The 12,089-nt window shown below is 55.0% G+C and overlaps 1 protein-coding gene across 6 annotated transcripts in view; it reads left to right on the top strand.

The window, feature by feature from the left end:
• The window catches only part of PACS2 (phosphofurin acidic cluster sorting protein 2), a 55,234-nt gene that overhangs the window by 39,387 nt on the left and 3,758 nt on the right, over positions 1–12,089 (top strand). For 2 of the 6 annotated variants that reach the window (XM_084793301.1, XM_084793299.1), the window contains exons 10-23: positions 1,592–1,682; positions 1,802–1,876; positions 2,370–2,512; positions 2,815–2,950; positions 3,294–3,398; positions 3,601–3,707; positions 4,126–4,280; positions 5,021–5,131; positions 5,524–5,632; positions 6,478–6,510; positions 9,460–9,502; positions 10,431–10,473; positions 10,901–11,042; positions 11,572–11,798. In XM_084793301.1, the coding sequence (XP_084649427.1) occupies positions 1,592–1,682; positions 1,802–1,876; positions 2,370–2,512; positions 2,815–2,950; positions 3,294–3,398; positions 3,601–3,707; positions 4,126–4,280; positions 5,021–5,131; positions 5,524–5,632; positions 6,478–6,510; positions 9,460–9,502; positions 10,431–10,473; positions 10,901–11,042; positions 11,572–11,798 (1,520 nt within the window). The remainder of the gene's footprint in view (positions 1–1,591; positions 1,683–1,801; positions 1,877–2,369; positions 2,513–2,814; positions 2,951–3,293; positions 3,399–3,600; positions 3,708–4,125; positions 4,281–5,020; positions 5,132–5,523; positions 5,633–6,477; positions 6,511–9,459; positions 9,503–10,430; positions 10,474–10,900; positions 11,043–11,571; positions 11,799–12,089) is intronic. The other 4 variants (XM_084793304.1, XM_084793303.1, XM_084793300.1 and 1 more) reach the window with 3 other exon arrangements.

The raw sequence follows: 12,089 nt of genomic DNA, 5'->3' as shown, positions 1-12,089 counted from the left end.
GTCCAGTGTCTAGGGGTCCTGGTTCTGGGGTGCCATCCTCAGACCTCCACTTCGTTCTCTGCCTCCATCTCGCTGGACTCAGGGCCGGGTATTAAACTGCTGTTTGGGGCACGTCCTCTAGGTCGAGGGAGCTGGTGTTCCTCCTGCTCCTCCCTGTGGTCCTTCCTGCCTCACATCTTCTGTTTAAGGCGTGAGTATGTTCTCTGCTCTAGTGTAAGCGCTGCTGGGCGAACATTGGGTCCACCCAGAGTTCAGCCCCTGCCCATCGTGAGCCCCATGACCCCTGGCCAGCTACTGCCTGCGGTGGCCACACAGGTGCCATGCTATGCCTCCAGGTCACCCACATGGACATGCGATATCCTGCCAGCTGTTTTAGCTTAAGTTCTTTAACATCTTTTGGTTTTCTGCTTTCCTCGTCGCCTTTACTTCACTCACATTTTATCTGCTGAAGGTTGATTTGATTGTGAGGAGCTGGCCTGGCTGATGTAGAGCCATGGCTGTTCTGGATCAGTCTGTGTGCTGTTGTCAGGCGTGGGCTGCTGTGGCCTCCTTGGTGTCAGGTCATCTGTGCTGGTCTGGAGTGGTCTGGAATGGTTTGGCTGTGCTGCCCCTGATGCCCATGTGCTGTTGAGAATGTTCTTCTGATATCTGTAGCCTGGCTGTGGATCTCAAGGTTCTCCACGGGGCTGTCTTAGGAGCTCATCGCTGGGAAAAGACATCATGACCACAGCCACTCTTAGAAAGAAAAACACTTAATTGGGACTGGCTCACAGCTCAGAGGTTTAGTCCATTATCATCATGGTGGGGAGCATGGCAGCGTGCAGGGAGCCATGTGCTGGAGACGAGCTGAGGGAATCTACGTCTGGATCGGCAGGCGGCAGCAGGAGACTGTGTGCCACACTAGACGTAGCTTAAGCATAGGAGATTTCAAAGCCTGCCCCCACAGTGACATACTTCCTCCAACGAGGCCACATCTACTCCTACAAGGCCACACCTCCTAATAGTGCTGCTCCCTATGGGCCAAGCTTTCACACACATGAGTGTGGGAGTCCTATCCAGCCCACCACAGGGGCAATCTCCGTTGAGCACTGAGTCATCCAGTGCTGACACCCCTTGTGTTGTTGACAGCCCCACCTTTGGTGAATGCCACAGCAGAAGGGGCTTTCTTCTCTTTTAAAGTTGCATTTTTTTCCGGGGGCGGGGTGTGGCATGCATGTGCCACAGCATTAGAGCGGAGGTCAGAGGACAAATTGCTAAGGTTACTTCTTCCCTTTCCACTATGTGGATCCCAGGGATCAATGCCAAGTCTTACGGCTTAGCTCATCTCACCAGCCCTGGAACACACAGTTTTCTGCTGCTGACTTCACGGCCAGGGCAGGATCTGCACCTACCTGGAGTTTAGTCACTCCAGAACCCCACCATGTGTGTAAGGTTCCGTCGGGAATGGATGTTTAGTCACAGAGTTCTTCCACAGCGTGTTTCTTTGGATGTTAAATTCCATGCTGTTTGCCTTCTCTGTGTGGTGGGTTGAACCTCATTTTCGATGTCTGGAGGATCTTGGGAAATGATACCTACTCCTTCCTCCTTCCAGACCGTACTTCGAAGGCCTGTCTCACTCCAGCTCACAGACGGAGATAGGAAGCGTCCACAGTCTCCGGAGCCACAGGGAGCCTCCCAGCCCGGTGAGTACGGCCATTCTGTGTAGTGCTGGGCGCGTGGGCCAGGCTGGCCGTGCTCATCCTTCTGGGCTCCCAGAAGTAGACATCCTCGTTCTACAGCACAGCCCAATTCCTGTCCCCAGGCGGATGTACCTGAGAAGACGAGATCCCTGGGAGGCAAGCAGCCCAGTGACAGCATCTCTGACACGGTGGTCCTTGTAAGCAGGCCTGGGGTGCATTCACCTGTCCCTGTGCAGCAGACCTCAATCATACAGTGAACTCCACATGGAGGGCTTTGTGTTCATATACTCTGAAAACGTGTGTAGCAGCTCAGGGGCGGCCAGGCTGCCTGGTGGTCAGGGCACCTTTGGTCCACCCTCCGTGGATAATGGCCTGGTAGCTCAGGCGGATGTCTGCATCCCTAACCTCGCTATCAGACCTAGGCCCTCATTGTCTCTCAGATACGGTGCGGGTCGAGTGGGGTTTCCAGCAGGTTCGGAGCTGATCTCTTAGTAGTGCTTGGGCCATGAGCTACCATAGAAGAGGAGTACCTCTCCTCTTGCCTCCATGGGCAGCATGTGATTGTGCCTCACGCAAGGCCTTGGGTCAAAGGAAACCCAGGACCTTATCCCAAAACAGAGGCATGTAGGTAGGAGAGGCATGGTAAATGCTTCTGCGTTTGGTGCATATGGCCCCTTCTCAACCCGTCAGAGTACGCCAGCCCCCCGGGAACCGTCAGGGCAACCTGAGGATAGTCCAGAGACTGAGACCTCTACCCTGGATGTGTTCACCGAGAAGCTGCCGCCCAGCGGAAGAATCACCAAGACCGAGTCACTTGTCATCCCCTCCACCAGGTGTGGGCTTGTGCTGAGAGACCGTGTGCCCCTTTGGGGCAGGGTTGTGGGAAGCTAGCTATATGGGCCAACTCCAGAAACTGCAGGTGGGACCCCTACCCAGTCTGTCAATAGCAGCTTCCGCTGGTCTTCTGCTGGCCTACAACCCGAAGGCCAATGTGCCCGAGAGGTACCACCTACTTCCATGCTGCGGAGGGCTCAGGGTGCTGGGGAGACGGCGGTGTCGCAGCACAGTGTGCAGCCTGCAGTGAACACGTGGCCTTCCATTCCAGCCGTGCTCCTCTGTCTTTCCTGGTCTCTAGCAGGTCAGAGGCAAAGCCAGCAGGCCGCCGGGGCCGCAGCACATCACTGAAGGAGCGACAGCCAGCTCGACCACAGAATGAGCGGGCCAACAGCCTGGATAATGAACGCTGTCCGGACACCAGGAGCCAGCTGCAGGTTAGGGTGGGAGCTGGGGGAGGGTGCTACCCAGACAGAGCAGAGGAGCCTAGGGGCCCTAGGACCAGGCAAACATGGAGGGCGTGCTATAAAATTCCCTGCAGACAAGCCGGTCAGAGGTCCTCTTGTCAGTAAGCCTATTGACCCGGGGCAAGTTCTAGCCATACAGTTGCTCTCCCTGAATTAGAGCCACCCAACATGTGGACACGCTAGAGTTAGGGACCTCCATGCTAGGTACTGCCTCCGTGCCTGCTTGGGGGGGTATGGAGTAGTGAGGCCCATGGCTCAGAGTTGAAAGGCCAGGGTGCTGCGTCCCCTCGTGTGGACACCTCAGTGTCTCTAGATTCCCAGGAAAACTGTGTATGACCAACTGAACCACATCCTCATCTCTGATGACCAACTCCCTGAGAATATCATTCTTGTCAACACCTCTGACTGGCAGGGACAGGTAAGGGGTACAGCCACGTGCCCTGCCCTCTCCTGGGGGACTGAGGGTTCATACGGCCTGAGGAACACCAGTCTATGCTGCGGTGGGGTGCATGACCATCAGAGCTGCCTGGATATTTGTGGCCCCTGTGGGACCTGTGATGAGAGTGGATTGGGACTCCCAGGTGCCACGCCAAGGTCATTGTCAGCTTCTCCTCTTCTAGTTCCTCTCAGATGTCCTGCAGAAGCACACACTTCCTGTGGTGTGCACCTGCTCGGCCGCTGACGTGCAGGCCGCCTTCAGCACCATTGTCTCTCGGATACAGCGATAGTGAGTCTGCCACGCCCCCTTCCCTGGGCTCCGTCCTTGGCATTCTTACCTGAGTATTTACTGGAGTCTTGCATCCTGGCCCTGCCTGCCATTTAAAGACTGGGAATATTTGATCCTGAGAATCATGGATGGTTCAGGTGTGCTGCCCGTAGACTTCCTTAAGCTTTACTCTGATCCCACCAGCGGAGATCCTGAGCAGTCTTCTGGCTCAGGCAGATTCAGGCAAATGTTCAGCTTCCTGCCCCCTAATTCAGAACTCCTGTTGGTGGGGATCCTGGGTTTGGTAGCTCCCTTGGGATTGTGAGGCAAGAGCAGCTGCATCTTAGGGACATCGGGTTCCCAGACCTCAGCAGGGTGGTCCTGGGTCACAGACAGTGAGGCATCTGTCTCTCCCTGCCCCACCCTCTTGGAATCGCAGCTGCAACTGCAATTCTCAGCCGCCGACCCCTGTGAAGATCGCTGTGGCAGGAGCACAGCATTACCTCAGCGCCATCCTGCGGCTTTTCGTGGAGCAGCTGTCTCACAAGACGCCTGACTGGCTCGGCTACATGCGCTTCCTCGTCATCCCGCTGGGTGAGGGGCCTTGGGCTACTGGCCACCTGTGACTAACCATGGGAGACCTCAGAGACAGGGACACAGAGGGGAGAAGTACCAATATGACATGCTTCTGTTACTTAAAAATTCAGTTATTTTTACTATATTGAAGAGTCATGTGTGCCAGATATAGTGTTACGCCTGTCACCCTAGCACTTGGAAGCTAAGAAGCAAAAGTTTCAGACCAGCCAGGAACTAGGCTGTATGGTAAGACCTGTTCTTAGTCACGTTCTCTTCTTCTCTTTGATAAATTCCCTAATCATGTAGAGTGTCTTAGAGGGCAAGCTAGTCTCCAGGATGGTCTATGCTGGGTGCCCCACCACAGAGCACTCCACATGAGCTTTGGTTTCTGTCACCAAAAATTCAAAGCAGTCTCTATCGGTTGCCATGGTCCTGTGGACTTGAACACCAGGAGCCACTTGGCCTGTGCAAGTCTAACTATAAAACACACCTGCCCAGGCTTCCTTTGTTTAGCAGTCGGGAAGTTTGAAGGCAGTGCCTCGCCTGGGGCCCAGGTCTTATCACCTTCCTCGGTCTTCCTGCCTTCACCTTGAGCTTTCTTTCATCTCGTTTGCCTTCCCTGGTAGAGCAACAGGAAGTGGGGTCTTTGTCGGAGCTCTTCCTGCAGGCCTTCGGCAGCCCACTGCAGAGAGGCCCAAGTCAGCAGGGTTGTCTGGGTTAGGCAACTCCACATGCTAACGATTACCTGGGGCTGTCAGGCTCCCACCCTGTGGCCAGGTACCTGGGCTCTGTGGATTACCGCTACAACAACTTCTTCCAAGATCTGGCCTGGAGAGACCTGTTCAACAAGCTGGAAGCCCAGAGTAGTGGTGAGGCCTGGGCACCGTGTTGGTGAGGGGGGATACCCATGCATCTCCAGCCCCTTGCATTGGACAGAGGGGTCTCTTCCATCCATCCCTCAGGCTCAGCTCAGGGAGGGGTCGGAGGGGGTGTTACAGGGCTTCCCTCGCCCAGCCTTGCTGTAGGATATGGGACCATTGGGGAAGGACAGGCACAGGGCTCTAGAACAGGCCTTCAGGATTTGAGAAGGAACCCTGGCACCCTCACCTGGCACTGTTATGGGTGGGCACTTGAGCCAGAGGCTGCTGGCAGAGTACAGAGATAGAGAAAAGCCAGAGCATAGTGCCTGGGACATAGCCCAGACCCCAGCAGATCCCACCTTGTCGCCATGCTGACCCTCTGCCACCTCTGCCTTGTGCAGTGCAGGACACACCAGACATCGTGTCACGCATCACCCAGTACATCTCAGGAGCCAACTGTGCTCACCAGCTCCCCATTGCAGAGGCCATGCTGACCTACAAGCAGAAGAGGTAACATGGTGGGCTAGGGGTGGGGCCCTGGAGGAGGTACCTGGCCCCTGCTCCTTGTAGACTATGGGATAGACCCTCAAGGGGCTGGGATGAAAAATCTGAGTGTGGCAGGAGCCTACCCTGAAGCCATGTCAGATCCGAACACCAGATTGGGTTTTAAGAACCTTTTGTTCCTGTGCATGTTAAAATTCTACGTGCTGTAGTAAGAGGCACTTGTCCCTGTGGTCCTTGTATCTGGTCGTGTTCCTTCCAGATGGCTCCTGCACCACAGGTCCCCTGACCCTGGCTTTGGCCTCTGGGTGAGCAGTTAGATTACCATCCCATCCATTCAGAGGTGGCCAGTGCTCAGCAGCTTGGTGAAGATTGAACAGAGCGGGTCTGGGCCCGGGCCTAGATCCTTCCTCTTCAACTTAGGGAACTGAATGTATCTGTCTTGGCTCAGCTCTCTGAACATTCTAGCCTACTGCAGTCAAGGAGAGTTAAATGCACAGAGCCTAAGGCAGCAGCCTCTTTGGTGTCCATGGTGCCCAGCACCCTGCTCAGAAGACGCACAGACCTGGAACCAATGACAGCGAAGTTCAGAGTCTGTGTAAGCTGTACATGCCACACACCACCTTCCCCAGACCACAGTGGTTGAATTGAAGGCTGATTCGGTGGAGTAGGTTAGCAGAGGCCAGCCTTGCTTCCTGACTGCTCAGGGGCAAATCCACGGCACAGACCCTCCAGGGACCCTCAGCCTGACCACCAGGGGCCATTCTGCTCCTTCCTCAGTGTGTGGACAACTTGTCCATGTTCCTGAGTGTCCTAACATGTGTGTTTTCTCTCTTGGTGGCTTCCCAAAAAAGGAAAAAGCACTTTCACTTTGACTTTACCCTGAGGTACAGCTCTCTGGCCTAATCCTCTCTGTCCCCAGGCTGGTCTTCGGGCTTGTTTAGCAGGGTCATTCATTGCCCAGTGCCTCTCCTCTTGCTTCAGGCAGGATCCCTGTTCACTGAAGAGCAGCTTGAACCTCTTTCTCAGGAGACTTGCAGATGGATCCTGTGTGTCTGCAGAACCAACCTCAAGGCGTTTGTGCTTCTAAAGCCTCTTGCTAAACTAAGCTGTGCTGAGCACTGGAGCCGGCATCTGGGCTACCCCATGCTGCCCTTGCTCTTAGTACCCGACACTAGCAGTGATCTGGTACCCACACACAGCCTCAGAAGGGCGGTACCACAGTGCTGGTCCCATGTGCGTGTGGAGGTAGGGAGGTGAAGGAGCAGGTACAGTACGCAGGTGCCTTCACCACTTTCTGCTCTATAGAATCAGTACGGCCAGCGGAGGCACAGAGACGAGCTTGTAATGTCGTCTCTATTTTCTTGGAGAAGCAACCAGGCTTTTGAGGATTCTGAATAGGAGTAAAGTGTTTTACTTCCCTGGGAAGGCTCTACTTTCTGAAAACCTGAGCTACTCTCAGCTGCCCTCAGAGCTACCATTTTCAATGCTGAGAGAGTCCTGCCACACTTGCCTCAAGGTATCTGCCGTGGACAGAGTCATGGCTCCAGGGTCCTCATTGCTGGTGGTGCTGCTCTTTACCCGAGCCAGCATGAACACAGGAGGGTCCTTGAGTACCAGCTTGCTCTGCTAAACAAGCCCCTGAGTTAGAGAAAGACCAGCCTTCATACCTCTCTCCTGCCCTGAGGCTTGGCCTGTGCCACCGGCTGTGACAGGAGGGGCCTGCAGCATGCTTTGTGCTGTACTTATATCTGGTAAAACCAGGCTTGAGGAGACGCTCTGGCCCATAGCTCCCTCTCCCTGGGACGCAGTAGTGACACCAGCACTAGGTGGGCACAGGTACCTGCAAGGAACCAGTGAAGACCCAGACTTGCCTGGCCTTCCCTGTGAGAGGGCTGCCAGGGAAGTGCCTGCTCTTGCTTGCCTCTTACTTGAAGCTGGGAATGGAGCTTATCCTGTGGTAGCAGCCGAGGTTTTGGGTCATACTGGGACAGCACAAGCTCCAGGCTGCTGTTCTGGTGTATGTGGGTGAAATGGGTCCTCGGGCACAGGCTCTGTGTCTAGCATCATGGCAGGTCTCGGGAACAGATCAAGGGCATGGTTCTCTGACTGCCAACCACTTAACTTCCATGAGTACCTGTGTGGCAGGCCCTGGCTGCCTCGGCATCCGGGCTCTTGGTTAGCCAGCTAGTGTCACTGCTGTTGCACCCATGCCGGTGCTATCTGCATGGCCCAGGATTCAATGTGGCACTGGTGTCACAGTTGCTGTACCTATGCTGGTCCTGTCTGCATGGCCCCGGATACAGCTTGGCTTTGAGTAGCTTCTCCATGTTGCAGTGTCTCCTGTGTCTTGTCACACATGACTTTGTGAGCCGTGCTCTGTTCCCAAGTGTCTTAGAGTGGACCACGGATAACAGGCTGCTCTGCTGTGGTCCTAGAGGGCCCTATAGAGTGTATGAGGCCCAGTGGGTTAGAGCCCTCCATCCTGGGAGCCACCATGCTTGCCTGCTTTCTAAAACCTCCTGGGCCTGAAGTGGACAGGTAAGGGTAGGGCAGATTGGGGCCAGGAGCCACAGCATTTGTATGAACTTGAAAGAAGAGATTTCTCTTCAAAACTGCCCTCCTTGGAAAGGAAAGGGAGGCTGGGAATTTAGCCATCTCCAGTGGGCTAGCATAGCCCAAGATACCTGCCAGGTCTTTGGGTATGTGGAGGAAAGACAGAGACCCCTCTTGCTGCATAGGGCTGTCTTGTGAGTGCGAGTGAGAGCACTAAGAAAAGTCCTGTGCCCCACCAGGAGGATGGGCTGCCAATCCTGAAAGCTCATGCCCACAACAGGCAACCAGCTAGCCACACACCTTCCAAGTGTTGCTTCCCACAAAGGTGTTAGGCCGCACCTGCTGCACTGCAACACTCGGGGGGCACCCCAAGCCTAGATGCAGAGATCTGCCTCATCCATCCATCCATCTCGGTGCTTGGCCCGAGGAACATGACAGGCCCTGACAGATGCACTGGCATCCAACACCAGTGTGAGGAAACAAGATGTGAGAAGCTCGAGAACCATGCAGAAGTGACTGAAGCTCTTCAGGCCAGGAAGGAATATGTAGGACCAGCCTGCTTCAGAGCCAGCCCCACCACGAGATGCACAAGGACACATTCTGACTGCGCATAGAGCCATGTGCCCGAGGTCGAGGTTATGCCTTGTGGGAGACTGGGCTACTGGGGACCAGACTGGTTGTCAAGGAGCCTCCTCAGAGATGAGCCACGTGGCTAGCCCGGAAGAGGGAGACAAATGGTTTTTCATCTCTGCTCTTGATCTCAGATGCTTGGAGTCTTCATGGAGGATAGGCCCTGACTAGCACTTCCAGGATAAGCTACTGGTTTATCAAATGCTACTCAGAGTCAAGTCCAGACAACACTTCATCCGGTCACTAATCGTGGTCAGCTATTCCAGCTTGTCCCAGGAACTCTGCTCAGGCCTCGGGCTGCACTTAGTTGTTACTGTTAGAACTTAGCATCTGCACCCAGCACTTTAGCAGTGCCTTAGATGGCACTGGAGACACCAGGCTGAAGAAGAGACCTTCATGCACTGGTGTTGGGAAGGCCAGCCCTATTACTGCAGAAGGCCTGGCCTGCTGCCGAGGTCTGGATTCCATGGGCCATGCATGTAGAGCAGCTTGGTAGGCTTGGAGGCCTGGCCTTTCTGTAGTGACACAGAGTACCTGAGGGCAGGTGATATGGCTGAGGGCCAGGGTGGGTAGGGCCAGGTCCCCAGGCTGAAAGCCAGCTGGGGTTGGGTGCCACAGGAGGGAGTCCTAACCGTCTGTTTTGCTTCTAGCCCTGATGAAGAATCCTCTCAGAGGTTTATTCCCTTTGTTGGGGTGAGTATCACCAGCGTTGTTCACTGGGAAGACAAGCCTGCCAAGATCCCTGTCACAGCAGAGTGTACCAGAGCTTACATGTACCAGAGCCTTACTCACCGTGTGAGCCAACCAAGGCCTGCCCAGTTCCTCCTCATACACCCCCCCCTTGCTTCCTTCCTGCATCTTTTGGTTCTCTTAGTGAACACATAGCAGTGTAAGCCACTTTTTTTATGGAGATGTGACAGGTCATCAGGGTTAGCTCAGCACTCAGAGAGGAGGCTCAGCCCTCCTGGCAGGTCTGCTCAGTCAGGCCTGCACCTCCTGGCATAGGCTAAGAGAGACCGAATGTGGACGTTTCAGTCTTCTCTCGCTCAGACTGAGGGCCAAGGCTCACTCTCATTTCCACTCCCACAGCCTTTTCATGTCTAGCAGAGGTGTCCTGCTGTGAGACCTCTAGAGCAGCATAACACTTGGTCTCCAGGGCAGTGACAACTGTCTATAACGTCCTGTTCAGGACCTTTTCTGTAGTAACAAAAGTGCCCTATGGGTACTGATATGGTGAAGACTCTGAATTTGGTGTTTTGATTTGCTCCAATTTCCTTGTGGCCAAAGGTCACCGTGCTGGATGGTTCAGGCCAGAGACGCTTTCCCTAGTGGCCCATGCATACTGTAAAATAGCTGCTACTTCTGCAACAGTGTTTCTCTCATACCAGCATTCTAGTATGATGGATGTTTGGGACTGGCCAGTCATGTGGGATTTGCCTCTTCCCAGAGCTGGGCCCTGCCCCATAGGGACCTAGTTCCTCTTTTGTGGGCACAGAAGATGGGTTGGCAGCAGGGACATAGAAGTCCATCCTAGATTAGCTCCCAGCTGGGTCCCTAATTGGAGACAATAGTGCCGTCTGACTTCCCCACCTGCCACTAGCCAGCATCTGTTACTTCCTAGGTTGTGAAGGTTGGAATTGTGGAGCCATCTTCAGCCACATCAGGTAACCTGTCCTCTGTGAGGATTGTCCGAGTGGCCCTCTTAGTAGGTGGCTACTCTGGGTAGGTGGTCCCTTTGGGTAGGTGGTCCCTCTGGGTAGGTGGTCCCTCTGGGTAGGCGGTCCCTCTGGGTAGGCGGTCCCTCTGGGTAGGCGGTCCCTCTGGGTAGGTGGTCCCTCTGGGTAGGTGGTCCCTCTGGGTAGGTGGTCCCTCTGTTCTTAAGGACCAGTGAGTTCCTGCTGATTGTTCTATACTCACAAAACCTCAGATCAAGGCAAACTGGGCAGTTCTCCCAGAAAAGAAAGAGAATACCCTGCCTCCTCCCCCCATAAGCTACTCTGCCTACCCTATTGTCCCGAGAGCTGCCTCTCCAGCCAGCTGTGGGACCAAACTAGAAGACTGTCTGACCACTGGCCTGACTCCTCTCCAAAGGAGACTCTGACGACGCAGCCCCCTCAGGCTCCAGTGTGCTCTCTTCTACCCCACCGTCTGTGTCAACATCTCCTGCGGCCAAGGAGGCTTCACCTACCCCGCCCTCCTCCCCTTCAGTGAGTGGAGGTCTGTCCTCCCCCAGGTAAACAGCATGGCTCTCATCCTACTTGTTCTTAGGGGACAGGCACCCTTTGTGTTACCAGTCTTGTCAGAGCACTGTGGACATAGAGCAGGGTAGGCCATGTCTTCAGTGGGTCCTCCTGGGGGCAGGAGCTGCCATAAACAAACAGGACTCACTGAACTTGAGAGCACCTTTGCACGGGGTGGGCTGTTAAAAGTGGAGCTGAGGGAGAAGATGCAAGAGATAGCTCTTTAGGCCCAACACGAGTGAGCCAAGCCCCACCAGGCCTCCTGGGCCTTGAGTCAATGATCACCTGTTCTCACCAGTCATGACACCTCTGATGAAGCCACTCAGGAAAGTGAGTGCATAGGTTGCTGGGCATGGCCACAGGCACTAACAGTATCCCGCAGGCAAATGGGCAGTCAGCCCTGCAGAGCTTCTCACAGCTCATTGGCACTGGCCAGTGAGTTAGGGCAGGTGCTAACCATACCACCTTGCCTACGATGGCACAGTGACACGAGTGTGGGCACTTCCCTCTGCCTTTTCACAGCCAGGGCGTCGGCGCTGAGCTCATGGGGCTACAGGTGGACTACTGGACGGCAGCATCGCCTGCGGACAGGAAGAGAGACACTGAGAAGAAGGACCTGCCTACCACCAAAAACACGCTCAAGTGCACTTTCCGGTCCCTCCAGGTCAGCAGGCTGCCCAGCAGTGGCGAGGCTGCAGCCACACCCACCATGTCCATGACTGTGGTCACCAAGGAGAAGAACAAGAAGGGTGAGGTGGGAGTGTACTGAGCAGGGCTGGACAAGGGAGGCCGTTCTGTGGTGACCATTGGTGACAAGGATGTCATTCTCCCCACGCCCTAGCAAGTTCCCAGTAAATTCATGGTCGTGAGACCACAGCTTACCTCAGAAGGGGTTGGCCGTCAGACATGCTTTGATGGCTGTGGCCCCTGCACTGTGAAGACACTGAGGTTCTGGGCGGCTTCTGGCTTCAGGTGGGACAGCAGGAGGGAGGGTGCTGTATGTGGCCACAGCGAGAAGCTGAGGCCCAGGTGAGCAGGGC

This window comes from Acomys minous (assembly GCF_964271855.1).
Source record: "Acomys minous genome assembly, chromosome: 8".
In the NCBI taxonomy this organism is placed as follows: domain Eukaryota; kingdom Metazoa; phylum Chordata; class Mammalia; order Rodentia; family Muridae; genus Acomys; species Acomys minous.
This window is presented reverse-complemented; position numbering and strand designations above follow the sequence as displayed.